Below are 27671 nucleotides of genomic sequence, written 5' to 3' on the forward strand. Positions count from 1 at the left end.
GGTCTTCCTTTGCCGTTGGTTCACCCTCCAATGGCCGCCACTGCTGGTGCGCTGCAGCCGGCGCATCGCGCTGATCAGAAGCCAGGAGCCAGGTGCTTCTCCTGGTCTCCCATGGGGTGCAGGGCCCAAGGACTTGGGCCATCCTCCGCTGCACTCCCTGGCCACAGCAGAGAGCTGACCTGGAAGAGGGGCAACCGGGACAGAATCCGGCGCCCCAACCGGGACTAGAATACGGTGTGCCGGCGCCACAGGCAGAGGATTAGCCTATTGAGCTGTGGCACCGGCTGACAGGACCGTTTATTGACTGCTCAGCATGTGTCAATCATCCCTCTTGGATTCCAAACACCCGAGATGGGCGCACACCCACACAGGTGAGGGGGCTGAGGTTCGGAGACACCAGTAGGTGGTCTTGGAGTCACGCCCTCAGCTCTGCGGGAAACTGGGAGTCCACAGCCCACACCCGATGCTGTTAGCCAGGCCATCACCACTGCACCCACTCCGACGACTCCACGGTTTCACGTAGAGATGTGGACTCCACACCTCACAGCCCTGCAGGGACCCCGACCCTCTCTCCCCAGCACAACACAAGCCTTGACAGCCTCTTCCGGGTCCTGCACACCGGGTCCTGGGACAAGAAAGTCAGCCAAGAACCAGACCAAGCGCCGTCGCATCCCTTTGGCCGCATCCCACGAGCTCAAGGCACGACTCCATCTAACTGCAGAGGAGGCTGAGAAATGTCATCTCACCACGCAGTCGGCAGGAAAAGGAATGTTCCTTTTGATGGCGTCTCTGAGACCACGCCTTTTGGCCACAAGTGGCTCCGGGGGCGCTCTGTACAAAGCACTGCTGGGTGCGCTCTGCAGCAGAGCTGAAGGGAAGAGAAGATCACATCTTACTCCCCACCAGGCCCAGCGGGGGCCTTGCTCATCCGATGAGCTCACCAGGAGCCCAGGGCTATGCAGGATGGCACACGCGCTGACCAGGGACTCTCTCCTCCTGGCAGCCCTGGGGCAGACAGGCCAGCAGCTTGGGTCACTGCTGATTCCGGTCGGGGTAGGGCACAGACATCATGAGTGTCCCTACACCCCGCCCCGCCTCCCCCAGGGAGGGAGAGAGGCGCTAGCAGAGCCGGCCCCAGGGTGGCAGTGTCAAGCCCCCAGCTGGTCTGTAGACACACGTGGCTGATTTTCTGTGCAGTTCTGATGCTGAGGTGTAAGAATCGGCAGCGCAGGGCCCAAAGCCAAGCACAAATTCTTTGGACTAGAGAGGGTCGGGGTGATCTGGACCCAGAGGCCTGACTGTCTGTACAGAGCAGGAAGGGAGGGACGTGGGCTTCAGGGTCCACCCCTGCTGCCCCCCAGGGAGCACAGAGCAGAGATAAGGTTTCCCCCTGGGGCCCAGGAACACAGGTATTCCTGGGACCACAGGACCCTGCACAGCATGGATGGGTGAGGGGCACAAAGGGAGCCCCCGTACTGACCCCCCTGTACCACCTCCACACCCACCCCTGGAGGGCAAGGACCCGACTTCCTGCTGACCCTGTCACAGGCTGGCAATGGGTCCTTAAGCAGCCCCCACCCCAAGCCTCAGCTGACCCAGGAGTTGGATTCAGCCACCAAGTGAGGTCACACAGAACTTAGGAAGAAAATGTTAGAATGTAATGCACACGTATTCTATCCAGAAGTAAGAAAGAGTGGCGGCTGCTTGGTCTAGCGATTAAGACGTGGTTTGAGACGCATGCGTCCCGTACCCGAGTGTCTGGGTTCGAGTCCCAGCTCTGCCCCTGATTCCTGCTATGCACAGCCGGGGGCAGCGGGCAGCAGGTGTAGTTGGGTCCCTCCCCATCATGTGGGAGACCTGGATTGAGCTCCCAGCTCCCAACAGCTTCAGGTATTTGGAAAGTGAATCATTGGATAGGAGCACTCATTTTCTCTCTCTCTCTCTTTCTCTCTCTCTCTCTCTCTCTCTCTCTCACCTTCCTCCTCAAATAAATACAATAAATGGGTGATAATAATTATTTAAAAAAATTAAAGGGACCTGTGGGGAGCAACTCGGACTAGACTAAGTTACTGGAATTAAGACTTATTCTATGCATCTGCTCTCCCACAATATGGCACTGGGAGAGGAGGAAACAGCTTCTACACAGCTGCCTCCAGTTCAACCAACAAGCTGCAGGACCTGCTCCTGATTGGAGGAGAGCAGCGTACTCGGCGTGTGGGTAGCAGAGTTGGGATTGGTGGAAGAGGACTATAAAGGAGGAGAGAGATGCCATGCACCAGGAACACCTGAGGAACATCTGAGCAGCCCCCGAGAGAGCCGGCCGGCGGTGTGCCGCTCCCCTGCAGAAGTGGGGAAAGTGGCTAGGGGGAACCGCCCTTCCACGGAGGTGGAAGGGACGGTAGCCAACCCGGGAAGAACCAGCAGCAAACCCGGGGAGGGCCGAGCAGACCAAAGAACAGCGCAGGGTCCTGTGTCGTTCCTCCACGAAGACGGGGAGTGACAGGACCAGTGTTGTGTCGTAGCAGGTAAAGGTGCCACCTATAGTGCTGGTTTATGTCCCAGCTGCTCCACTTCCAATTCAGCTCCCTGCTAAAAGCCTGGGAAAATCAGCAGAAGATGGCCCAAGTCCTTGGGCCCCTGCCTCCCACATGGGAGACCCGGATGAAGCTCCTGGCTCCTGGCTTCTTCCTGGCCCTGTCCTGACCATTTCGGCCATCTGGGCAATGAACCAGGGGATAGATCTTTCTCTCTCTCTCTCTCTCTCTCTTTCTCTCTTCCCCTTTTTTCTCTGTAACTCTGACTTTCAAAATAAATAACATTTTTAAAAGTCTACATTTAAAAAAATAAAAAATTCAATTACTAATTTTTAAAAATATTTATTTATTTATTTATTTGAAAGTCAGAGTTACACAGAGAGAGAAGACGCAGAGCAAACAAAAGAGAGGTCTTCCATCCACTGGTTCACTCTTCAACTGGCCCAACAGCCGGAGCTGAGCCGATCCGAAGCCAGGAGCCAGGAGCTTCCTCTGGGTCTCTCACACGGGTGCAGGGGCCCAAGGATGTGGGCCATCTTCTACTGCCTTCCCAGGCCACAGCAGACAGCTGGATCGGCAGTGGAGCAGCCAGGACTCGAACCAGCACCCATATGGGCACCCTCCCACAGTCCACCTGTTGGTGTATTGTGACCCTGGGGAGCAAGGGCCTGCAGGGGCAGGAGGCTCCACCCAACATAGAGCCTGAGGGTTGCTCCCTCACCCTGGGGCTCAACGTATGGTGACAGGTGGATGCCTACAGAGCCTCAGCTGTGTGAAGCTCACAGCTGATAATGTCGATTGGAGCTAAATGAACCCTCCTTGACAAAGAGGACGCGCAGCCTGAAAAGACCTACACAGAAACAAGACAAGAGAGGTGCTCCTCCCGATTTGAAGACTGAGTTTCGTCCGCCATGGTGCAGAGGGAGAACGAGCATCGCTGGCGGGCGCTGCTGCAGAGGTTGCCGAAAGTGAATCCTTGGGGCCTGCGCTGTGGTGTAGCGGGTAAAGCTGCTGCCTGCAGTGCCAGCATCCCATATGGGCGCCGGTTCAAGTCCTGGCTGCTCCACTTCCGATCCAGCTCTCTGCTATGGCCTGGGAAAGCAGTAGAAGATGGCCCAAGCTCTTGAGCCTCCGCACCCACGTGGGAGACCTGGAAGAAGCTCCTGGCTCCTGGCTTCGGATTGGCTCAGCTCCGGCCATTTCGGCCATCTGGGGAGTGAACCAGCAGATGGAAAACCTCTCTCTCTCCCTCTCCCTCTCCCTCTCCCACTCCCTCTCCCTCTCCCTCTCCCTCTCTCACTCTGACTTTCAAATCAATAAATAAATCTTTTTTTTTAAATTAACTCTTTCTGCATTGTGGTCAAGGTGAAGTTTGGTCACCAGGGATGGAACTTTGGGGTGGGAACGTGATACCATAGAGCACTGGGAAACGGGTTCCATTGTCACACAAGTTCGTTGTTGAAAACCTCCTGTATTCCAGGATCTTTCAGAGCTACACTTCAGACAATGAACCAAAAAAGACCATTTTAACTTGTTTGAAAATCTCCTAAATGAAGAGTTTGAGTGGGTTTTAACTGCATTTGCTGAAAGTATTAAAATGCAACATGTTCCAATTTCTCTGTAAGAACGGCTGATTGACGTGAGAGAAGATGGAAATTCGCAAGCCAATTTTGAACAAACTCTTTGCATAATTGGTGGATGGAACTGAAAATTAATGTCACGATTTAACGAGCTGGGCCCACAATGCACCTCGGCCATTTGGATGTAGGTATCTTTGTGAATCTTTGAGAAGGCTCCTTTTTGGCTGTGACAGCCGTTCCAACTGAAAATTGAAGTAAACCAGATTTAGAATAAGCCACTCAAATCTCTGTCCCACCAAGTGTTAAGACCAGGATTTTCAAAAATAAACAAGCATATTCAATCACATTGCTCTCACCGTGAGAGCAGAAAGGGGCTTTTATTAAATGAAATGCCACAAAAATTACATCTGCATAGCATTCATTTTATACTTACTCTTTCGTTTCCATGGATGGCTTTATAATCCACATAATATATGGGATTTATACATATAGGGATAATGTGCATAGTCTGTTTCGTAACGAACATATATTTTTACATTGTAAGCATGAATGTATATTCACGTATGTAGCTCCTGCGTGTAATTTATCTATGGAGGTGGTTTATGGATAAACGGACGTCAGGGTGCCCAGTCGATGTTTTCTGCCAATGATATGTGTGGACAACGAAGTCCGCGCCCGAGGCCGCGGTGGGGTGTGGCAGGCTCCTGGGGCCATCTGCTGGGTGTGGGCATTCACAGAAACACTACATTGGGCCTCCCTGGCCCTGCGGGCGCAAGGGGTCAGCTAGCGTTTTGGGCACGTGCATTTCATAGCTAGAGGGTCAGAAGTCAAAAGAAGGCAAACTAGGCCGGGAGAGCAGTCCCATAATCTCGAGCCCTGGAATGAGAAGGGGCCTCCTTCCGTCCCCCCTTGCCGCTCCCTGCCAGCAGGAGCAAGCAGAGGGCTTCCCCTCGGCTCAGAGGGACCTCAGAGGGCATCGGGAGGGTAGCTGTCTCCCGGCACGTGCCTGCAGATGAGCAGGCGAGCTGGGAGTGTGAACTGGGACATTCACAGCACCCACTCCGCCTTCCACCTGCTCTGCTCCTTCTGCACCTCGACGCACAGCCTGGGTTTTAGTGACCAGAATTCCCTATTGGAAAGTCCTTCCTGCTATCCCGCACAGGTGTGCGTGCCGCAAATAAAGCTTAGAATGTTCCAGAAGCTGAACCTCCAGGTCAGTGGAAAGAACGTCTCTCCCCAGAAGAGTCCCAGAGAGAGGTAAGGCTGCCCTCTGCTACCCTCTCAGGCACTGAGCATCCCTCCGACGTCACTCCCTCCCACAGGCTTTCCCATTATCTCCAGTGCCCAGGGCAGACACTCCAGGCTGCGTAGACCCAACCTCCACAGCCTTCGCCCAGCAGCCCAGCCCCTCCGCATCAGTTGCCTGTGGGCAGCCGAAGCTACTGGAGCAAACCTGAGCAGGAAGCAGCCTCACGCGGGGATTCCTCAGAAGGGCTCCAGAAGCCAGCTGCCCTGCAGAAATGGCTCCCAGGAAAAACGAGGCTCAAATGACCCACCACGGGGGCCCTGCCCCGAAGAGCTGCTGCAGCGACTGCCTTCACTGCCAGCCCCAGGGGAGGTGGCCAGGGCCACCGCCAGAGCTGCTACAAGCCTGGCTTGAACCTCACCTCTCTATGACCTGCACCTTGCCCCCGAGAACCTCAGCAGCCACCCCCGGCACCCACTGCCAGTCTCAGCGGCAGCCTAGGAGGAAACCGCCAGGTGTAGCCCCGCCCAGCTGCCAGCAGTGTCCACCCCAAGGGGGAGAATCCGTTCTCTCTAGCTGTCTGGACCCCCAGAGACATCTCTCAAGGCCACCAGCAAGAAGGGTCACCTGGTAGAATTCTGCAGATTCTGCGCACCCTCCTGCACAGCACTGCTTCTCATTCCCTGGGAAACCACAAGGCATCAAAACCCGAAGTCCGCGGTGGGCTTTGGTGCAGCAGCGAAGATGCCACTTGGAACAGCCGCGTCCTGTATCACAGTGCCTGGGTTCCAGTCCCGGCTCCACTTTCTACTGACATGCATCCTGGGAGACAGCAGGTGATGGCCCAGGTACCTGCGTCCCTGCCCACCCCCATGGGACACTCAGACGGCGCTCCAGGCTCCTGGCTTCCGCCTAGCCTAGCCCCAGCTATTGAGGGCATTTGGGGAGTGAACCAGCAGATGGAGATGCCCTCTCTCTCCTTTTCAAATAAATAAAAACAAATAAATGAAGCCCTAAGGCAACCCCCCACTGAGATGCACCTGCTGGGACTGGAGACTGGCAGCTGTCTCACTTCAGAACAAGCTGCCCAGATGGGGCCCTGCCTCCGGGGCTGCCCCCGCTCCTGTTCATGGCTGGACATCTAGAAGCCCTCGTCCAGAAGAGGGAGGAAGTTAGAGCCTCCCCACTCACACACCCAGCCTCCACGCTGGGACACAGAGGGGCGGTGGAGAGGGGCAGCCAGTGAGGGATCGAGGGAGGGAGGCGGGGCTGCAGCCCCTTCTCGAAGCCTCCTCCCTCCCAGTCAAGTGCCAAGGTAGAGATGTTTCTATACAGGAAGAAAAAAAGAAAGACGGGAGCTGTGGCCAGCCTGGCTTCCCAGGGGCCCTACCTGTGCCTGCACAGTGTGACCCGGTCCACACACACCGGAGGGGTGGCGGGAGGGTCTCCTGTCCACTGGCTGCCTGCTTTGCCAAAAGCCAAGGTCCTCCCCTCTGTGCCAGCTCTGCCAAACCACGGCGAGAGGCAGGCCCGAAGCACACCTTGGTCCCAGCAACGCCCTGTCCAAGCCAGGGCCCCGGACCACATGGTGTGCTGGGAAGACCCAGCAGGGAACGTGGGAGCCCCTAACGCACATCGGGCCCCAGCACCACCCAAAGCCGTCCCTGCCAGCCCCACCTGAGCGAGTCTGCACACAGCAGAGGCGGGGCCAGCCACTGTCAAGGCCACGTGTTGGGCCTGAGGGGCGGGGGAGGGCGGGCTGCTCTTAAGGCAGGTCCGGGAGGTGAGCAGGCGCCACCCTTTGCTTCTCACCTGGATCCCAGGAGCTGCCGGCTCGCCCGCCCGAGCACAGCAGGTAGGTGACCTTGCTCTTGAAGGGGAGCTGAGGAAGGTGCAGCCCCTTCGCGTCTTCAGCGTCTCCACCTCGCCTCCTGGCCCAGGGACAAGGCACGGAGAAGCAAAAGGAAGCTGTAGAGGGGACAGGGAGGGGCTCAGAGGGACAGGGTCACGGACACCAGAGCTCAGCACTTTCAGGGAGCTAAATCTGCACCCCGTGGCGTAGAAATGAAAGAACTCAGATACAGGCAGGGGAAGAAGCTCGGCCAAGGTCATCTGGACCTGGGGAGGGGCTGGACATAGAACCCGGGTCTCCCGGCCCTGCAGGTCCTGCCTCCCTGGGCTCAGGACCCATCGGGAGCCAGGTGCCGAGGCCACAGCAGAGTAAGGATTGGGCTGCCCAGACAGAGCACTGTGGGGGAGACATGGGCTGCCCCCTCCCTCCACTGGCCCTGGCTTACAGCAGGGTAAAGAGTGGTGGAGCAGACAGGGGGACCTGCCCAGATTCCAGGATCGCCCTGCCTCCGGAGTCCTGGAGTTGAAAGACACAAACCTGAGTCTGAATTTGAATGGGGATGGGTGGGAGGACTCACAGACAGGGCTGAGCTGGCTGGATCCCTCCTGAAACCCTCTCCACGCCCAGGGCACACTCTGAGGGCCTCCTGCCCTGTGCTTCACCCCCGGGGCCTTAAATCTGCCACGCGGCAGGGTGAGATTAGAGTGTGGGGCCATGAGACCAAGACCACAGGGCTCAAACCCCAGTCCAAACCCACTTGCCGATCCACGCATGACCAGGGACGAATCCCCAAATCACTCAGCCACAAGGTAATAATACCTGTTAATAGTTCACTGCCACAAAACTGTCGAGAAAATGAGTTCAGTCTTAGGTGTCTGTTATTATCAGATGCCCATTACACAGATGGGACAATGGAGGCCTGCCTGGAGAGGAAAGGACACTTGCCCAGGGTGACACAGGAGTGGTATCCAAGTCAGTAACTGGGCATACGGGGTCCTGGGACTGGGCGGGGGAGGGCTCTCTCCCCCAGGTGCACTCTGCAGAGTCAGTAACCCCACACTCCTCTGTGAGCCCAGCCAGGAAACCCTGCGGGGTGAGCCCCGATCCTGTCCCAACAAACCCAGGACACTTGAAGCCCCGTATGGAAAAAGCCACGGCCCCAGCTCTGTGTCCTCGCCTGCCCCCAGGAAGGAGCTCAGAGGCCAGCTCCTTCCACTGCCATTTATAGACACGCGTGCTGAGCCCGGGATGCACCGCCCCCTCCAGGACCCGGCCAGGGAGCAGCCTGGCTGCCGGCCCTGCGGAAGCCCAGGGAGGGAAAGCAGGAGAGAGAGAGGACCTGGGTTTTCTCATGAACAGACTCTGCCATCTTGGACAGTCAGAAGCCCTTGTGGCAGCAGGAGTTAAGATGCCAGGGTCTCCGGGCCCGGGTTTGAACCCCAGCTCCACCACGTCTCTGGATGTGCAGTCTGTGCAGGTTTCCCCACCTTTCTCAGCCTCAGTATCTCCCTCTGTAAAATGGACTGATCCCAGGTTTCCGAACATAGCTCGAATATCCACGGAGCGGCTCAGGGGCTGGCTTGTGCTCCCGCAGAGTTCAGAATTGTCCGACTGCTTCCCCACGCAGCACCCCAGCGGATCCACACTGTCCAGGACGGGGCAGGCCAGGGTCTTGCTGCTGTCTCACAGATGAGGAACACGAGGGTCAGGGTCACCCCGTAAGGAGCTGTTCCCGTTGAGATTCAAACCTGAACCTTGGGCTTGCAGAGGCCAAGGTCACTCCTCATGCCCCAGGCTGGTGTCCTGCCCTAGGGTCCCACCGTGAAGCAGGCTGCAGGAGGACAAGGCTTGGAAGCAGGCAGAAGCAGAGAGTGGGCGGGGCAGGGACTGGTGGGGGCAGGCGGGCAGCAAGGCTCCAGGCCAGGGGGCGGGGCCGCCGGCACGACCCAGCCATCCCAGCCCCAGGCGGGCTGGGCCCCACAACCTCTCACCTCCGATCCAGCCCCACGTGTAAGAAACGAGCTGGTGGCGCTAAGGTTAGACAACAGGAGGAACTTTCCATACTGAGGGAGATGAGGAAGTTAAGACACTAATTCCTGCATAAGCCCCCAGGGAATGAATGCCATGTGCTGATGTCACGACGCTAAACCTCTCTGTGGCTCCCCACTGCCCTCAGGGGTGAGTGGCTTTGTGGGGTCTGCCCTCCCCAGCACTCCCTCCACCCACCCAGACACTCTGATGCCTTCTCTCTCCTCTAGTATCCCGTCAGCCAGGCCTTCCCTTGCACACACGTGCCTTCTGCTTTAAACACGACCCTGTCTCCTCACCTCTCCCTGCCTTGCCCAGCAGGATCCTGTGTTACCTTCTTATCTCCGTCTGCCTGTCCCTTCCTCCAGGAAGTCCTCCCTGACCTCCTCACCAGTGCCTACAGAGTCCCCACTACTTCTCCTCCCTGGTGACCCTGTTTATAGTTGCTCATTTGTCTGCCTCACCGTGACTGGCTCAGGTCATCAGGCACCCCGGGTCCACTCTGCTCTGACACTTGCTGGCACCATGCCCCCCGGCAGGTTACTGCCCTCTCTGTGTCTCAGTTCTCTCACTGTAAAATGGAATCATCACACCTGCTCCAGGCAGCTGTTTAGAGGTTAAAACGCCCTGAAGATGCTCACCTCCCACATCAGAGTACCTGGGTTCCATACTCAGCCCCTCACTCCGCCTCCCTGCTGGTGCCCAAGGCAGCCATGAGGGCTCAAATCATTGGGCTCCTGTCAGCCATGGGGAGACCTGGATTGAGTTCCTGGCCCCCAGTTTGGGCCCCAGACTTTATGGGTATTTGGGGAGTGAACTAATAGACGGGTATCTGTCTCTGTCTCTTTCTCTCTCACTCACTTTCTCTGTGTCCCAAATAAGTGATTCTTTTATGTCTGAGGTTCACTTTTAAAAAAACAAACAATCAGAGGCAGGCATTTGGCTTAGTGGTTAAGCTGTTTGGAACACCCTTATCCTGTATCCGAGTGCCTGGGTTCAAATCCCGGCTGCGCCCGCCGTTCCAGCTTCCTACTAACAGGCACTTTGGGAGGGAGAAGTTCATGGCTCCAGCGGTTGGATCCCTGCCGCCCCCTTGGGAGACTCCGAATGAGTTCCCAGCTCAGCATCAGCCTGGTGCCGCTCTGGTCACTGCAGTTGTTTAAGGAATGAGTCAGTGGGTGGGAGATCGCTTTCTGTCTCTATATATATATACCCATCTCTTTGCCTTTCATATCAATAAAATAATAAATTATTTTTAAAATAATACCTACCTCCTAGGGCTGCTTTGAGGACTTAGAAGGTTTTATGAGGGGTAGGCTTTGTGGTGCACCCTTGGGATGCCCGCCTCCCATATCAGAACACCTGTTTGAATCCCAGCTGCTCTGCTTCTGATCCAGCTCCCTGCTAACGCGCCTGGGAGGGCCACAGAAGATGGCTCCAGTGCTTGGGCCCCTGCACCCATGTGGGAGACACAGATGGAGTTCCAAGCTCTGGGTTTGGACCTGACCCATCCCCGGCTGTTGTGGGCATTTGGGGAGTGAACTAGGAGATGAAAGATCTACCTGTCTTTGTCTTTCTCTCTCTCTGTCATTAAATAAATCAATCTTGTTTTAAAGCCTTTGTGTGTAAACACCAGTGCCTATGTGCATAGTACTCACTCAATAAACATTCCCTAGTATTCATTTCATAAATACGGCTAGAACATAGTAGATTTCAATAAGTATCTGTGGAAATTATGCAGTGCTTCTTAGGTACCCAGCACTGTTCTAAGTGTATTATAAACATTAACTCATTTTATAGATCAGGAAACCGAAACAGAGAATTTAATTAACTTGCCCAAGGTTACAGAGCTAGTAAGCGGCAGAGACGGGATGCAAACCCAGGCAGCCTGGTCCAGCAGCCACGTTTTTAAACGAATGGACAGAAGCGCCCATGTTTAGGGGGAGAGGGGTTTGGAACTTCCTCTATGCCTCCGAGGTGGGTGTAGGAGCCCAAGTACTTGGGTCATCTGCTGCCACCTTCCCAGGTGCATTAGCAGGGAGCTGGATCAGACTTTACCTACAGAAACCTCACGTCCCACTCCTGGCCTCTTTCAGGTCCTGGGGCTGCTGGTGGCGCGTGACGACGACACACCTAGGGATGTGAGCGCGGTCCCTCGGAAGCCAGAGCTGAACTTCGGGGATCCCGCCTGCACCATGTCCCAGGTGCTGTCCAGCCCCCTGCTGGTGGGGGGCCGCGCAGTCGGCTTGGCCTCCTGTGAGGAACCCACGAGGGCTGTAGCACCCAGCCCTAGCCTGCCACCCCAGTGTCCTTACTACACCACAGAAGGCTGGGGCGTCCCAGCCCTGATGGCCGCCAGGACAAGCAAGGGGGACTCCAACAGGCTCCAGCAGACCCCCGAGGCTGAGGCCAACACCCACTGCCGCCAGCAGTGCCCTGGCGGGCAGGCCTCCGAACCTCCCGACGACCTTGACTCCTACATTGACTTCTCCCTGGAAAGCCTCAACCAGATGATCCTGGAACTGGACCCCAACTTCCAGCTGCTCCCCCCAGGGCTTGTTGGCTCCCAGGCTGAGCCTGCACAGAACCCCACCTCGAGGAGAAAGAAGGAGGAGCCTGAAGCCTTGGGTAAGGACTGGGGCACAGTGCCAGGAGGGGGGCTTGGGACCAGCCTCATGAGAAAGACGACTCCGTTTCCGGTAGAATCAGAGCTGTTTCCTGTCGGGAGGTGCTGTGCAGCCCTGGGGTGTATACAAGTTCCCCTCACCATCCTGTTCTATCTGGTTCCTGAGTTTGGAAAGTTTTACTTGATTTTTTTGTGAGAATTTAAAAAAGCAAATAGGAGGTTGTTTCAAAAAGTTCATGGAAAATGGAAGTCAAAGTTAAGTTTATTTTGTTGCAAAAAAAAATCGTTTGGAAACCTCATGTGCATTTCTTGGAAAATACACATTATCATAATGCAGATTTTGGTGCAAAAATGTTTTGAAATCCATGCATACTTTTTTGGAGTATCTATTTCCATAGCAGGCATTTTTCATGAACTTTCTGAAGACGTCCATGGAAGCTGTGTGTGCAGGACCACGGACACCAGTGAGAGTTCAGAACTGTGGCGTCTCCTCAGGCCCATCCTGAGCCCCCTCTGAGCTGGGTGTAGGATTGCCGCCTGGTGTCCCTGTGCCCCACAAGGGCAGGACCTCTCCTGGGAGGCCCCCGCTGGAACCAGTGGGGTTAACACACACAGGATTCAGTCTGTCTAGGGTGGGAGCCCTGTTGTGTTCCCATATTGCTGTGTGGGTAAATATTTAACCACAGGCTCCCTTGCTGGAGGGAGGTGGGGACAGAGGGAACCCTGATTTGAAGCACCTGCCCGTTTCCATGACTTCTGCCACCCTGGCCGGTTTCCAGCCACCCACGGGCTGTCACTGAGCACGGAGTCGGGAAGAGACGCACAGTGACAAGCTGTGGCCCGGTGCTCCCATGACTGCAATAAAGACATGTAAAGTGCACAGATAGTAGAAAAACCGCTGGGAGGTGATGCCTTCTGAGTAGGCTTGGCCTTTGTTTTTAATCTAAGTTTCCTCACTCTAAGTTTATATGATGCAATTTTTAATAACAGCAGAGTTTAGCAACCCGCTGGATAAAATCCTAAACGCTGTGCAGTCAGTACCAGCCACCTCCAGTACAAAGCCACGGCCAACCGACTCTGGAAATCCCTCCGCCCAGCCTCAGATTCCTGCAGAGAGTTTCAAGTACACTCTAGGGGAGACAAGCTAGGAGCAGCAGCCCCATTAGACAGGCAGCAAGACTGAGGCCTCCCGGGGTTTAAACAGCAGGGGGTGGAGGGGTGGTTAGGATTAGAGGTAGGACCCATGAGAATGGCGCCCGCATGTTGAGCACTTAGCATATACTAGGAACCTCCTGCCCTCTCAGCCCACCCCCAAGAGGCGAGTATTTTGCCCTCTTTTACAAATGGAAACACGGAGGGGTTGAGTTGGGAGCCAGCCTGGGGTCGGGCCTTACACAAGCAGTTCATTTCACGTCTGTGTGTCTCAGGGCGCTTCCTTGCCTGCAAAACGCACACAGTCAGAAGTCTTGCCTCCAAGGGTGCTGCAGGGCTTGAAGAAACAGCAGTTGCTGGCAGCTCTAAGTCGTTCCAAACGGAGGCTGCTTTTATGGAGCATTCGAATTACACGTAGGGCCAGCCCCAGGGTAGGTCTGGGCTCTGGGTGGAGGCCAGCTCAATGCCCTGGGCTCCCGCTGTCCAACCGGCTCCCCTCCTGCCAGACCTGTTAGAGGTGCTGCCCGTGTCCTGTAGGAGCCTCCCTCCTCCTTCAAGCCGGTCAGGGGCATGTCTCTGCACAGACGGCGGTGGGAGCCTAATTGCTGTTGGCAGGTGCGAGCCAGGGTTTTCCTGTCCGTGCCTCCAGGCATGGGCTCCACACGTTCAAGGCCAGATGGGGCAGGAGCAGCCTCTGTGGAGCCTCCACACGGATAGGGCAGGGGGGTTGGTGCCCGCCAGGCCCTTGCTCCCAGGATGCCCTGCGCACAGCCTGCCACTGTGAGCAGTGCCCACCCCGCTCTGGGAACAGGGAGCACCGCGGGAGCCAATGGTGGCCAAGGGGTCCCAATGCGGCCAAGGGGTTCCAATGGAGACAAGAAGGTCCTCTACGCCATCCTTGGCCATGTCTCAGAGCCCACAGCCTCCCACGTCAGCCCTGCTGGAGCAGCTCCGCCCTGGGAGGGTCCCCCTGTCCTGTGGCTGCTGGGGACGGGCCTTCAGGGGCCCCGGCAGTGTAACCAGGTGCGGGCATGGCCTTGAGCTCTCAGGGCTGGGTCTTCACCACGGAGGACCCCCCCACTCCCGCCACCTTGCAGTCGACCCTCCCAGCTTGAGGGTGTTTGTCTCACCAGCTGCAGGGCCAGCAGGTGCTCACTGCTCCTCTGGTCCTAACTAGCCACACCTAGTGCAGGTCAGGCCTCCAACCCAGGGTTCTGGGCTCTGCAGTCCCCGCCTCCTGCTCGCTGTCCCTGGGCCCCACCCCCTTCTCTATCCTCCCTTTGACCTTCACCCCACCTTGGAACAGGCGCCATTCCTTCCGGCCTAAGCTGTTTGCCAGTCCCCAGGGAAGGGGTTTAACACAGTCTCCGCCCCCCACCCACGCGCCGCTGTCCGCTGGCGTGGCCCGCAGCTGGCGCCAGCACCCAGCCCTGCTCTGACTTGCCCCACAGGCCTGCAAAAGGACTGCGCCTGCCATGGGGCGGGGGCCGCCACCTCCCGGGGCCACATCCACCTCAGGACAGGGCCAGAGGTGACTCACAGCGTCTCCCCCCTCCCCACCCCCCCACACCTCCTCCCGCCCTTCCTGCCCGTCTCTGCCTGCTGCTCCCCAAGCAAGATCTTTGGTGTGTGTTGGGATGACCCAGTGAGTAGGGAGCCCAGAGCTTGACTAGGCCAAGAGACCTTTCCCAAGGCAACCTGGCACCTGCTCCCAGGGCCAGGCCTTGGAATGGGGTCCCGGGAAGCCCCTCCTCATCCTGGGAAAGACCCCTAAAGAGAGTTCAGGACGAGGAGTCGGGTTCCTCCACTCCCAGGCTGTGTGGCACTCGAGAATCCATCAGCCTCTCTGGGCCCGGGTTCCTCTTCTGTTGAATGGGAATTAGCAATGCTTCTTACTTGGTAATGCTGCCAAATGAGCTGCTATGGTTAACATGGCTGGAGTGGAGCTGGTACAGGTACCCGGTAAATACCAGTCTTTGTCTTCTTTTTAAGGTTGATTTATTTATTTTGAAAGTCCAAGTTACAGAGAGAGAGAGAGAGAGAGATCTTCCATCTGCTGGTTCACTCTCCAGATGGACAACACTGGGCCAGGCAAAAATCCAGAGCCAGGAGCTTCTTCTGGGTCTCCCATGTAGGTGACAGGGACCAGGGAGCTGGATAGGACGTAGAGTGTCCAGGACATGAACCAGCACCCGTACAGGAGGCCAGCGTCACAGGTGGCGGCTTTACCCGCTATGCCACATCACCAGCCCCAGTACCAGTCTTTCCTGAAGACTGGTGGGCAGTAAACCACCCCCACCCCCTCAGCCTCAGTCTCCTGTCTTGTAAAATCAATGCCTGTCCTGCCTAAGGGCTGTTACGAGGTTCAAAGGCGCGTCTGGGTGTGATGATGTCTATAAACTCTTACAAAAATAGAATTGTGTTCACCATCCTTCCAGAAGGATCCACCCCATTCCAAGACCTCTCCCATCTCAGCCCTAAGTCCGTCTCCACTTGCCCACATCCTCCTATCTAAGCAGGGGGACGCCCACCTTAGCTGGAGGGCATGCGCCACGTGCCAAGTACCAGCCCCAGAAGCAGGCGGGAAGGGAATGCTGTGTCCCAAGGCTCCCTGTGGGCCAGGCACCAGGCTCCGTGCTCCGTTCATCGTGTGTTCCATCCTCGCCAAGACCTTGGGAGGTTGGGATTTGAGCCCCACTTCACAGTTAAGGAAACTGGGGCTCAGAGAGGTGTGCAAAGTCCCCCGGCACCCCTGGGCAAAGAGGGGCAAAGCCCAGCCTCGCACCCTGGTTTGTCCCACTACAGACCCAGGCTGCTCCTCTATCCTCCAGGAGCTACAAACCTGGGTCAGCCCACCAGCCCTGCTCCTCTGATGTCATCCCCCAGCCTCGGCCCTGCCCGGGCAGGTTCAGACAGAAGCAGTAGCCACCAGCAAGACCAGAAGGTAGCCCTACCCAGGAGCAGGCCGGGGCAGGCTGGGGCTCCATGTCAGGACAGAGATGGGGGTGCCTGTGCCAGAGCTCACAGGGTGGGGGAGCCATGGACAGGAGCTGAGGGTGCATGTTGTCACTGATAGCCCCGGCTTCTACCCTGGGAAGCCGGAAGCAGGACTCGCAGCCCCCATCTCCGCAGAAGGAGCCACCAGTTAGCACCCAGCTTCCCCTACCCAGGTGGAGAGGAGGTGTGTCCCTCCTCACCATGGGGAGGGTCACACACCCCCTCTCTCCAGGGAGGGTCTCGGGTTTCCCTGGGGATTCCAGGGGCACTGGCTCGAATCGACAGCCTGGGGCCGTTGGGCAGCACGAGGGTGGCCCAGGCTGGCCCCGGCCTCAGGGAGCTCTCCCTCTAAAGCAGGTTGCTCAGCCTGCCCTGGGCTCCTGCATCCCTACAGACTCAGATTCTGTAGGCCTGGGGCGGAACCTAAGAGTCACCAGCTCCCAGGTGACGTGGGCCATAAATCATCCTGGTGAGGCTCGGCCGAACGTCAGATTCACCCAGGAAACCAAAAACATAAGCAGACAAACAGACCTGAGGCCTGGGGCCCCTCGGAGAGTCTGATTTAATTAGCATGGGTGCAGCCAGGCACTGGGACTTTTCAAAGCCCGGGGCTTGAGGTTTCCTGCCTTCATCACGTTACACATAGCTACTCACACACATCCTGAGCGACAGGCGTCCGTCACTGTGTGCCAGTTCGTCTCATCTCACCCTTACCGTAGCACTGGTAGCTGGGAAGAGCGGCCCACTTCAGAGACGTGAAAACTCAGGCTGTGTGTGGGCAAGTCTCTTGGTTAAGCTCTCTCAGACAGAAACAGGTCTCAACCCCAAGTGTGTCTGATCCCCAGGACGCCACAGCCTCTCCCACCCGAGGGAAGACGTCGCAGGCAGGGCGACTCTGGAACCGGGCCCTGAAGGTGGATTGGGTGCGAGTCCTGCCCGTCAAGGAGCTTCTCCTCTCCTGGCCTGTTTCCTCACCCGTGCAAAAGAAAGAGGGGAGCAGGTGGACCCCGAGAACCCGCACAGGTTCTGTTGTGGGAGTCCAGGCTCTGGGTCTCACCAGCTCTCTGCCTCTCTCTCCAAAGATATAAAGTACATCGAGGTGACTTCCACCAGATCAAGGTGCCACAACGTTCCTCAGCGCTGCTCCAGCCCGTCCGCCACCACGCCCTCCGGCTCCCCCCGCGCCGGCGGCCTCCTCCTCTCCAGAGAGCTCCCCCGGGAGACCCGCAGCAGCAGCGAGAGCCTCATCTTCTCTGGGAGCCAGGGCAGGGGCCACGCGTGCCCCCTTCCTCCCTCTGGGGGTCCCTCCGCTCGCGCCCCAGCCTCCCCCAGCGTCTCCATCCCTTGCACGGGGAGCAAGGCCTCAGGACCCCCCCGCTCTGGCTCCCCACTGACGGCTTCCCCAGGCCTGGAGAAGGGGCTGTGGGCCCCAGCCGTGGGTCGCCACCTCCCGGGGCCACATCCACCTCAGGACAGGGCCGGAGGTGACTCACGGGGCAGCAGGATCTCCGTGCTGTCGACCAGCCCAGCGCCCGATGTCAGCTGTATATTTGGAAGGTAAGGTTCTAGAACCTCCACCTGGCCTCCACACACACACACACACACACACGCATGCACACGCACACGCACACACATGCACATGCATGCACACATCCTAAAACCAAAGAAGGGGGCCCTGGTGTGCCTGAGTGGAAGCTGGAAGCACATCAGATGAGAGAGGGAATGCCCTTTGATGCAGACACAGCCGTTGGCTCTCACGCTGTCCTTATGCATCTAGAGAACACTCCACACTCCCAGAGTCTCCACTGCGCCTGCCTCTTGGAAGAGAGCCGCTGCCTCTGAGGCCGTCCTCCATGCTCTCCAGCCCGGGCCGATTCCTCTTGTGGAAGGGTTTTCTAAAACCCAAAGCACAAGGATGCAGATAGAACAGGGCGGGGGGGGGGGTGCCCGAGATGAATCATCTAGGAACGAAAATCCTCCTTCCTCTTTGTCGCTCGCAAAACCTAGCGGGAGGGAGGCCGGCCTGCCTGGGTGTTGTTCATGGCGGCCCCAGCTCAGCAGGTGCAGGACTCTCCATGCTGCCCGGGGAGGACCAAACCACCACTCCAACACCAAAGCCACAGGCCGAGGCAAGCCCTGGCACAGCCACCAAGGATTCCTCAGCTGTGCCCACTGGCATGGGGCTCTGGGCTCGGGGGAAGGCTGGCTTGATCCAGAGCTGGCCGCCACCTCCTCCTCCAGCTGGGGGTTCCTGCAGCTGTAGCCGGGTCTTCAGGACTCTTGGGGGTGATGATCACTAGGGGTCCTGGTGGGACAGTCCTGTCAGCCCTGTCTGGCTGGGAAGGCAGAGGGAATTGGGCCAGGCCAAGCCCACGTGGCTGCAGGGGTCGGCCCACTGACTCCCTGCAGTCCAGGGAGTCCCTCTCCCTCAGTAGCTCAGGGATCAAGTGAGCATGCCTGCCCTTGGCTCTGACCTGGGACAGAGGTGATATAATGCTCCATTTGGCTAAAGCCTTGGGCAAACTAGATCACTGTATTCCAGAACCTGACCCTGGCCCCTGCGTCCCCACCCCAGTGCCCTAACACCCTGTCTGGGGCTCTCTTCCCCTGCAGCAGCCAGTCCCTCCTCCGCTCCAGCCTCTCCAGCCCTCAGTCACCCTCTAGGTCTTGGGAGAGCCCAGCCAGCTCCTCCTCCAGCCTCCACAGCCTTGGCCCTGGGTCAAGTGACTCGCAGGGCACCAGCAACCCCTCCCTGAACATGGGCCAGCCCGGAACAGCCTGCTCCCCACTTCTGGCCGAAGAGCACGCCAGCAGCTGCCCCCCATCCACCACCAACTCCATGATGGACATACCCATCGTGCTCATCAACGGCTGCCCAGAACCAGGCTCTCCCCCACCTCAGCGGACACCAGGACACCAGCCCGGAGCTGCCCCTCCCAGCCACCCCTGCCAGGCCAGCAAGAGCCACAGCCAGACCTTGCCAGATGCCCCCGCCACCACGTCCCCAGAGGGTATGTTGTAAACCGATGCCTCCAGCTTTGCAAGGTTGGACCAGGGGGCAAATTGACAAAGCACCAGGCAGCACATGGACTGAGTCCCTGCAGTGGGCCTGGCCCAAGCCCTGTAGCAGACTGCATGGATACATCGATGGGTGTAGAGAGACAAAGCCAAGAATCTCACAGAGCAGGGAAGGACACGGGTCAAGAAGTGTCACAGGGCCACCAAGGAAGAGTGATTCTTTGAGTCTGGAGAACAGAGGCAGTGACATTCAAGCTGGATCTGGAAAGTGGATGGGAAATGTGTGGGCAGAGAAGGGGAGCAAGGGCCTTGTCAGCAGGGGAGAGAGGGCATTCCCAGGGGAAATGTGTGGAAACCCATGGCACGCTTAGGAAAACCTGGGCTGCTGGGTGCAGGGTCAGGTCGCAGATCGTAACTGGGAGCCAGCCCGTGGAAGGCCTTGAATGCCGAGCTAAAAAGTGTTTGCCTTTTAGGCAACAGGGGCCATCGGTGAGTCTCAAACAGGGGCGAGGTGGGGTCAGAGGCACTGCAGTAGATGGGTGTCAGGGGCATGCCCCAGGGTGAGGCAGTGGAGGTGGAGGAGAGAGGACGGCACCAGGTGCCCCAGGGATGTCAAAGCAGTGAGTCTCATGACTAACCCAAGCAGAGCCAGGGAGAGCGTCAGTCCTCACGCTGCCATCTGGGGCTGAGGAGAGCACGGAGGGGCAGACAGGGAAGGGAGACAATGCATTCCAACCCCCAGGGCTGAAAACCACAAAGCAGCCAACACCCTCCTCCCCCAGCCTGTGACTACAGGCGTCCAGAAAGAACACCCTGCACCGGAACCACAGCAGTACTCACTGGAGCCAAGCCTCAGCCCTCCCTGGGCGCACACCTCCCAGAGCAGAGCCTCCCCGGGACGCGGACCCGGCCCCTCCCTCTCTCAGCTTCTGTCCCATAACCAGGCTTCCCCAGGTGACTCCTGGGATGTGGAATCACTCTAGCCCATGCTCACCCCCACTCCCACATCAGTGCAAGGGGAAGCATCTTTGAGCCTGCTCTGGTCACTTTCTTAGGAGGACAATCCTTTGCAGATTTGTTGTTGTTGTTAAGATTTATTATTTATTTGAGAGAGAGAGAGAGAGAGAGAGGTTTTCCATCTGCTGGTTCATTCCCCAGATGGCTACAACAGCCTGAGCCGGACTGATCCGAAGCCAGGAGCCAGGCATTTCTTCTGGGTCTCCCACTCGAGTGCAGGAGTCCAAGCATTTGGGCCATCTTTTACTACTTTCCCAGGCCATAAGCAGGGAGTCAGATTGGAAGTGGAGCAGAGGGATATGAACCCGTGCCCATTTGGATGCTGGCGTTGCAGGCGCGGCTTAACCCAGAACGCCACAGTGCTGGACCTCGCAGATATCAGTACAATTCTTACAGTGAGTTACCCTAAACTGCTAAGATGCTGACACGAGGCCCGCCACTCTTTATCCCAAGGACCCAGGAAAAGGGGCATGCTGTCGTCTCCAAGGGCACACTGACGTAGCTCGGCAACATTCCCTTCATGCTTTGGTGAGGCCCCAGTCGTCACTGTCGTACCTGGCATCTTATCAATTCCTGCAGAGTAGTCTCGAAGCAAGGTGTATTTTGATCTCATGGCCAGGCCACGGGGTCCCCTCGGGACTTCGGGAGCTAACACCTGTCCCAGAGTAGGTCCAGACCCTGAACAAGGCTTCCTTTCCTTCCCCTTTTCTTCTTTTCCCTCCCTCCCTCCCTCCCTCCCTCCCTCCCTCCTTTCGTAGAGTTACAGACAGTGAGAGGGAGAGACAGATCTTCCATCCGCTGGTTCACTCTCCAAGTAGCCACAATGGCTGGAGCTGCGCTGATCCGAAGCCAGGGGCCAGGAGCTTCTTCCTGGTCTCTCACGTGGGTGCAGGGGCCCAAGCACCCGGGCCATCTTCCACTACTTTCCCAGGTCACAGCAGAGAGCTGGATGGGAAGGGGAGCAGCTGGGACTAGAACCGGCGCCCATTCGGGATGCCAGTGCTGCAGGCAGAGGATTAACCTCTTTTCCTTTTCTAAGCCCAGTACGTCCTTGAGGGCCTCTCAGGATTCTGAAGGGGCAGGCGAGTGAGAGGTCAAGCCCTGTGTCTGGAGAATCCCTTATTATTCCTACTTCAGTCCCCACCACTTCTCACTAAAAGGGATTTTACTTGTTTGCTTTTGCTTCATTTCCAAGGATACAAGGGGACTCCCAAGTCCCAGATGCCCCAAGCCCTGGAATCCTTTGGTTTGGTTTGCCTGTCTGCAGAGAGGCGGGCTGGGGTAGGGAGGGTGGGTTGAATGGAACCTCAGGGCCAAGGAGCAGGGAAGCCCTCTCTGATAGACATCTCTGAGCAGCCCTTCTGTCTCCAGGCCCCACTAGGGACACGCAGCCCACCATGAAATTCGTGATGGACACATCTAAGTACTGGTTCAAGCCAAGCATCACCCGGGAACAAGGTAAGGCCTGGGCCGTGCACTGTGCATCAGGCGGGCAGGGCCCTGGGTCACAGGAGAGGAGGCCCAGAAAGCGGGGTGTCCTGCTGACTTCATGGCGCTTGAGACGGTGGGAACCGTGGCAAGAACATCGTGGCAGGGGTTAGGCCAAAGAGGGGACTTCCTGAGGGCAAAGGCTGACCTGAACACCTGCTCTGTGAAGATCCCATGGGGCTGGGGACAGAGCGGTCCAGGTGGGCCGCACCTGATTCTAACACCAGGTCTATTCCAGCCATCGAGCTGCTGAGGAGGGCGGAGCCAGGAGCTTTCATCATAAGGGACAGCTCTTCATACCGGGGCTCCTTCGGCCTTGCCTTGAGGGTGCACGAGGCGCCCGCATCTGCCCAGAACCCATCAGGTACGCCGCCGGATCTGTGCTCAGCCTCAGATGGGGCGCCTTTGAGGCCTGGTTCTGATGCCGTCTTTCAAGGTGACCTTGGACCAGCCCTGCTAAGACTTCTGGGAGGAGGGTCCACCTCCACACTCTCCCAGCTGCCCTCCGCCACCAAGGCCACAGCAACGCTTAGCCAATGCTGCCTTCCAGGGTCCCCCAAACCCCTGCTCCACCCTCACGGTGGGAGGAGGAGGAGGATGGTCCCAGCCCCTCTCTGGGCTGCTCTCTTCCGAGTGCCCACTGCTGCCCAGACCAGATCTATCCCCAGGAATCTCAGTGTGGTAATAAAATGCAGGCGTGCCCAGGCCAGCTTATTACCAGCTGATAACTTATCAGCTGTGAGCAACAGCTCATCATACGTGTGATAGCGTGTCTGTGTGTGTGTGAGAGAGAGAGAGCGAGCAAGAGAGAGTGATGGCTGATCACATGGTTTCCTGGGAATGCACATGGTCATTCAGTAACTGCACGTGACTCGGGGCATCCCCGAGCACCTGCCACGCAGAGGAACCAGACACAGCCGCCCCTTGTCGGAGAGATAGACAAAAACAGACAATTACAGTACAAGGTCCCTGGGTCCTGGCCCTGCACCTAAGCCCCATGATTTCACCCTCACTGGACAGAGCTGAGGCTCTGAGCATTAATGACCCAGAGCAATTAAGTGATAGAGCAAAGACAAGAAACCCCAAACTTGTGTCCTTTTTCAAAAAAAGCATTTATTTGAAAGGCAGCGAGAGAGACAGAGAGCTTCCCTCCCCATAGGACTGTGACAGCTGGGGCTGGGCCAGGCCAGAGCCAGGAGCCAGGAGCTCTCTCCAGGTCCCCCATGGGATTGCTGGACCCAGAGCAGACATGCTGGCCGCGTGTGTATAGGAGGCCTTGAAAACAGGGGCCCGGCCTGAGGTTCCGCTCAGGGGTGGGGGAAGGACAAGCTGACGCGCAGATGGGTGCAGGGCTGTGGTCAGGGTCTGGAGCTCTCCTGCTGTGACCCTTCCCCCCTCCTCTGTCCAGGTGAGGACAGCAGTGACCTTATCCAGCACTTCCTCATCGAGTCCTCCGCCAAAGGGGTGCATCTCAAAGGAGCGGACGAGGAGCCCTACTTCGGTGAGCCTCCCCAGGCCCCTGCCCAAGGGGGCCAAGGGCTGTGAGGCTGGGCCGGCGAGGCGGCACTCACGCCGGGTTGCCCGTTCTCTGCAGGTAGCCTGTCGGCGTTCGTGTGCCAGCATTCCATCATGGCCCTGGCGCTGCCTTGCAGACTCGCCATCCCTCAGAGAGGTGGGCCTGGGCCCAGGGCGGCAACGCGGGGGTTCTCACCAGGCAGTCTGCCCCGGGTCACTTCTCCTTGCATGCAGATTGATTCAGGGTCAAGGTTAAAAGTGCCTCTCCCCTTCCTCGCTGTGAGCATTTGAGAATGTTAAACTTTCTGAGCCTCACTTTTCTCATCTGTGAAATGGGTGGGATGCTGGTCACACTGCCTTGGAGGATGAATGTGCAGCTTAAGTGAGGCCTCTCAGGCCAGGCTCAGCCCAGTGCCTGGTGCAGAAGACATGTTTGGTAAACAGTAGCTTCCTTTTTTTTTTTTTTTTTAGATTTATTTACTTATTTGAAAGGTAGAGATACAGAGAAAATGAGAGAGAGATGGATCTTCCATCTGCTGGTTCACTCTCCAAATGGGCAAACCAGCTGAGGCTGGGCCAAGCGGAAGCCAGGAGCCTGGAGCTTCTTCCAGGTCTCCCATGTGGGTGGTGGAGGCCCAAGGACTTGGGCCATTTTCCACTGCTTTCCCAGGCACGTTAACAGGGAGCTGGATTGGAAGTGGAGCAGCTGGGACTCAAACCCACGCTCACATGAAATGCTGGCACTGCAGGCGGCGGCTTAACCTACCACACCACAGCACCGGCCCCAGCAGTGGCCTTGTTTGAGAGGACAAAAGAGCCCAAAGCACACAGCGTGGAGAATGTCTCGCTCCGACATTCGTGGAGCACCCCCTCATTGCCCCCCCCCAGAGCTGGTGCCATTTTGCAGAAAAGAACATGAGGGTCCTGGGTGTTAAGTAAGCTGCGCAGAGACCCCTGGGCTCAGGCCTTGAACCCACAGCTGGGGGGGCCATCCCAGCACTCAGCTGCCACACCCCAGCCCAGGGGTGCACAGGAGAAGGGGCGTTTCCTGGGTAGCCATGGAGACAGCCTCCCCACCCTCTGTGAGGAAGGGGAGGTCAGGATGGGCTCCAGGAGAAGTGAGGAGCCTGTGAGGACAGGCCCTGGCAGCAGTGTGGGGCCGAGCGGTGCAGGGGGCACAGGCTTGCCAGAGGAGGTCCCCCTCCCCCGCCTCCTTCCAGCACTTCCCAGGGGAGGGGCTGGAGGTGGGAGTTGTTCGAAGGGATGTGTGAGGCCTGTTCCTCTGAGAAGGGGCCCTTCACTGAACCCCCTTTCCCTCGGGCGTCTCTCTCTCTGCCTCTGCTCAGAGCTAGGAGGCACCGACAGGGGCTCGGACCCCTCCACGGACAGCCCGGCCTCCTGCCTGAAGAAATCTGCAGGTGAGTGGGACAGGGAAGTGGGGGGGGGGGGCCCTTCCTGTGTCTGCCCCTCCCCCCAGGGCCTGCAGGTGACCCGGGGCCCCTCCCAGGCTGCCTTTCTGAGGCTTTAACAAGGCCCCTCCCCGCTGCAGCCTGGAGACCAGGAGATGAGAGGCTGCAGGCATGGGGCCAGCAGGGAAAGGGGGCGGAGGGGAGCAGGGGACCGCTGGCGGGGCTTGAACCCATCCTGTACCTGCATGGGCACACAGACACATGCTGGGGTCTCTCTGGGTCAGAGATGCTTGCCCTGGGGGCGGCCTCTGTGGGTGTCGGGTCTGAGTTGGGGATCTCAACAGAGAAAGGTCCCTCCCCTGCTTCCAGAGGGCCGGGGGCAGATCAGCACTTGCCTAAGCGACAGTTCCCACTCCCAGTTCCCACTCCGTGCCCCTGGGGACCCAGGCGTTGCTCCCCCCACTTCTCTTTCTGTTCACAGCAAAGAACCAGGACCCATGGGAGGGGCTGTGGGGGAGGGGAAGGCAGAGGTCAGGACAGAAGACAGTTTCCTGGGTGCCCCTACACTTGGGATGGCACTCCCTCCCTACAGCACCCTAGAAAGCCAAGGACAACAGTCGCTGCCCAAGTCCCGTGGGAGAGGCCGCAGACTGCTGTCACCTGTGTCCTTGCACCTGTCTGGTGGCTGGAAGAGGAGCCCTGAGGAAGAGTCACCCGTCCCCCGGCTCTGGGCAGACCTGGGCCTGGGTGATCCCCAGGACCCTGGCAGCAGCCCAGCACAATGTCTGTGCCCCACAGGCTGCCACGTCCTGTACCTGAGCTCCGTGAGCGTGGAGACCCTGAGCGGAGCCCTGGCTGTGCAGAAGGCCATCTCCACCACCTTGGAGAGGGATGTCCTACCCACGCCCACTGTGGTCCACTTCAGAGTCACGGAACAGGGCATCACCCTGACGGACATTCAGAGGAAGTAAGGGCCTTCCCGTGCCAGGGGCTGGGGGCTGGGAGAGCAGGTCCATGACGAAGGAGAGTAACCAGCACCCTGGACCTCAGGCCATGGCTCCAGCAAGGCCCCTGCCCTCTGGGGGCCTCACTCCAATGACCCCCAGCCACAGCCACCCTTCGTCACCACAGTGAAGGTGGTCACTGGGGCTGGCCTAAGTCTGCAGTGTCCATGGGCGCCGGCTGGCCCCAGGACATGGAGTGGAGCCAGAGCTGGGCAGGGCACTTCCTGGCCAAGATGGAGCTTCCATCCTCAGAACGCACTCCAAGGGGAAATGGTGGGGATGCCCTCCCCGGGAGGAGTCAGGGGCCAGCCTGGGGTCAGTGGGGGGAGAGGTCACCAGGAGACTCCCCGGGGACAGGGCACCTGGGCCACAGGGGGCCCGGAGATGCAGGAAGCAGGACAGGGCCCCGGCCCAGGCTCTCACCATCCTCCCCTGTCTGCCCGCCTCCCCCCAGGGTGTTTTTCCGACGCCACTACGCCCTCAGCACCCTCCGCTTCTGTGGCATGGACCCCGAGCAACGGAAGTAAGTTCAAGGCTGGGCCAGAGTAAGACGGCCACCCAGCTGCCCCGCCGACTCCCGGCCCGAGGTGGCAGAGACGGCCTGTGAACCCCATGGGCTCTGGGGTGGCTGACGCGGGGTAGTGGGCGTGGCAGCAGTGGGGATGCCCATCCAGGGTCAAGGGGGTGGAGCAAAGCCCAGGACTCACACTGGCCCGTTCTGTCCACACAGGTGGCACAAGTACTGCAAGCCCTCCTGGTAAGGCTTCCCATCTGCTGTCGCCCACTGTAAGAGGGGTTCCTGGGGTGAGGCCCCAGACTTCCAGAGCTCCCAGTCTGATGGGGGAGACCCTGCCCCTTCCCTCAGACAGCCTGCAGTCCCCAGTGTTCTGCAAGAGGCACAGGACGCCTGCCTCAGGTGGGGGTGACAACATCATGCCCTCAGGGAGCCACCACCGGAAATGGAGCTCAGGGTCTCCCAGTCTGATGGGGGAGACACCTCCTTCCCTAGGAGAGCCCCCGAGACCCTGAGTCGGGGAGCCCATTGGCTGCGGGAGACCAAGGAGTGTTGTGGTATGGGTTGCCCCGCCCCCACCTCATTACTGATACCTCCCAGGCTGCCCCCTCACGCAGACCACCCTCTGTCCCCAGGATGTTTGGATTTGTGGCCAAGAGCCAGACAGAGCTGCAGGAGAACGTGTGCCACCTCTTCGCGGAGTACGATGCGGCCCAGCCAGCCTCCCGGGTCATCAGCCTGGTGACTGCTCTGCTGCAGGACACAGAACGGATGTAGGAGGCGGGGCTGCCTGTGCGCCTTCCCAGACATCCCAGCCCAGTAGCCCACCCCCACCCACACAGGGGCTCGTGGGTTCGCTGGCAGGCCCGGCTTTCGCACTGCAGGACAGCATGGGGTTGAAAGCCTTGAACTTGCCACAGTCTTTCCCTGGTGCCCTCCGGCCTTCAGTGTCCTCAACCACAAGAAGAGGCCAGTAGACAGCTGGGTTAGTGGTCTCCTCACCCCTCCAGAGTCCTGAAGCTCACACACAGCCGAGGACCTGCGGCTCCCTGCAGCCTGGGCACCACTGACAAAGCAGGCTGAGCTGGTTCCGTGCCCCCCGTGCTGTGGCACCCAGCCGGAGCTGGCTCGGGACCCCGCGGGGCATGCGAGGGTGGAGCACGGAGTCTACTTCTCTCTGCAGCTCTTCCTCCTCCACTTTCCTGATAACTTGTTGAACCCACCTGCCCAGGATTCTGCAAGCCAGCATGGTCGCCCCGTGGTCAGAGAAGATGCCACTATCCTCACATTCTTGGTGTCTAGTCCCGAGTCCCCTTGTAAATGAGTATCAGCCCTATCTGTTCTTTCACTTCTTCAGTAAACAGACACCCCATCGCTGGTGTCACAGCTGCCCAAGCGTTGCTTGGATAACTCTCATCTGAGGAATAAGGGCACAGAGGCCCCATCCCCTAAAGCAGATAGAAGGACCAACACTCTGTGGTTCTGCCTCAACCCCAGGCTTGCTGAGTCCCCAACCCCAAAATACACACACACACAGAGACAGAGAGAGAGAGCCCTTTTACAGCCATATGATGTCAGCTGTTCTCACAGCCACAGGGGGGCAGCAGAGAGTCAAGAATACCAAAAGGCTTAGCGATCCTGGGCAGCGTTCCCTTCCCGCCTCCAGCCCAGCCCAGCCCCCAGAGGCTGGA

At 58.3% G+C, this 27671-nt stretch overlaps 1 protein-coding gene across 2 annotated transcripts; it reads left to right on the forward strand.

The window, feature by feature from the left end:
- The first annotated feature begins 7135 nt into the window (after positions 1-7135).
- On the forward strand, positions 7136-27375 carry TNS4 (tensin 4). 2 transcript variants are annotated; one of them, XM_002719358.5, is made up of 13 exons: positions 7138-7215; positions 11337-11868; positions 17098-17572; positions 18629-19026; positions 21422-21508; positions 21777-21902; positions 22947-23039; positions 23133-23210; positions 24400-24471; positions 25261-25429; positions 25921-25989; positions 26197-26223; positions 26616-27375. In XM_002719358.5, exons 2-13 carry the CDS (start codon positions 11436-11438, stop codon positions 26755-26757), a joined length of 2169 nt encoding a protein of 722 aa, XP_002719404.2. In that variant the 5' UTR covers positions 7138-7215; positions 11337-11435; the 3' UTR covers positions 26758-27375. The 2 variants fall into 2 exon arrangements, with proteins under 2 accessions (XP_069916835.1, XP_002719404.2); XM_070060734.1 differs by lacking the exon at positions 23133-23210 and having other exon boundaries at positions 7136-7215.
- The last annotated feature ends 296 nt before the right edge of the window (positions 27376-27671 follow it).

The sequence above is a fragment of the Oryctolagus cuniculus genome, chromosome 17 (assembly GCF_964237555.1).
Source record: "Oryctolagus cuniculus chromosome 17, mOryCun1.1, whole genome shotgun sequence".
NCBI lineage: Eukaryota > Metazoa > Chordata > Mammalia > Lagomorpha > Leporidae > Oryctolagus > Oryctolagus cuniculus.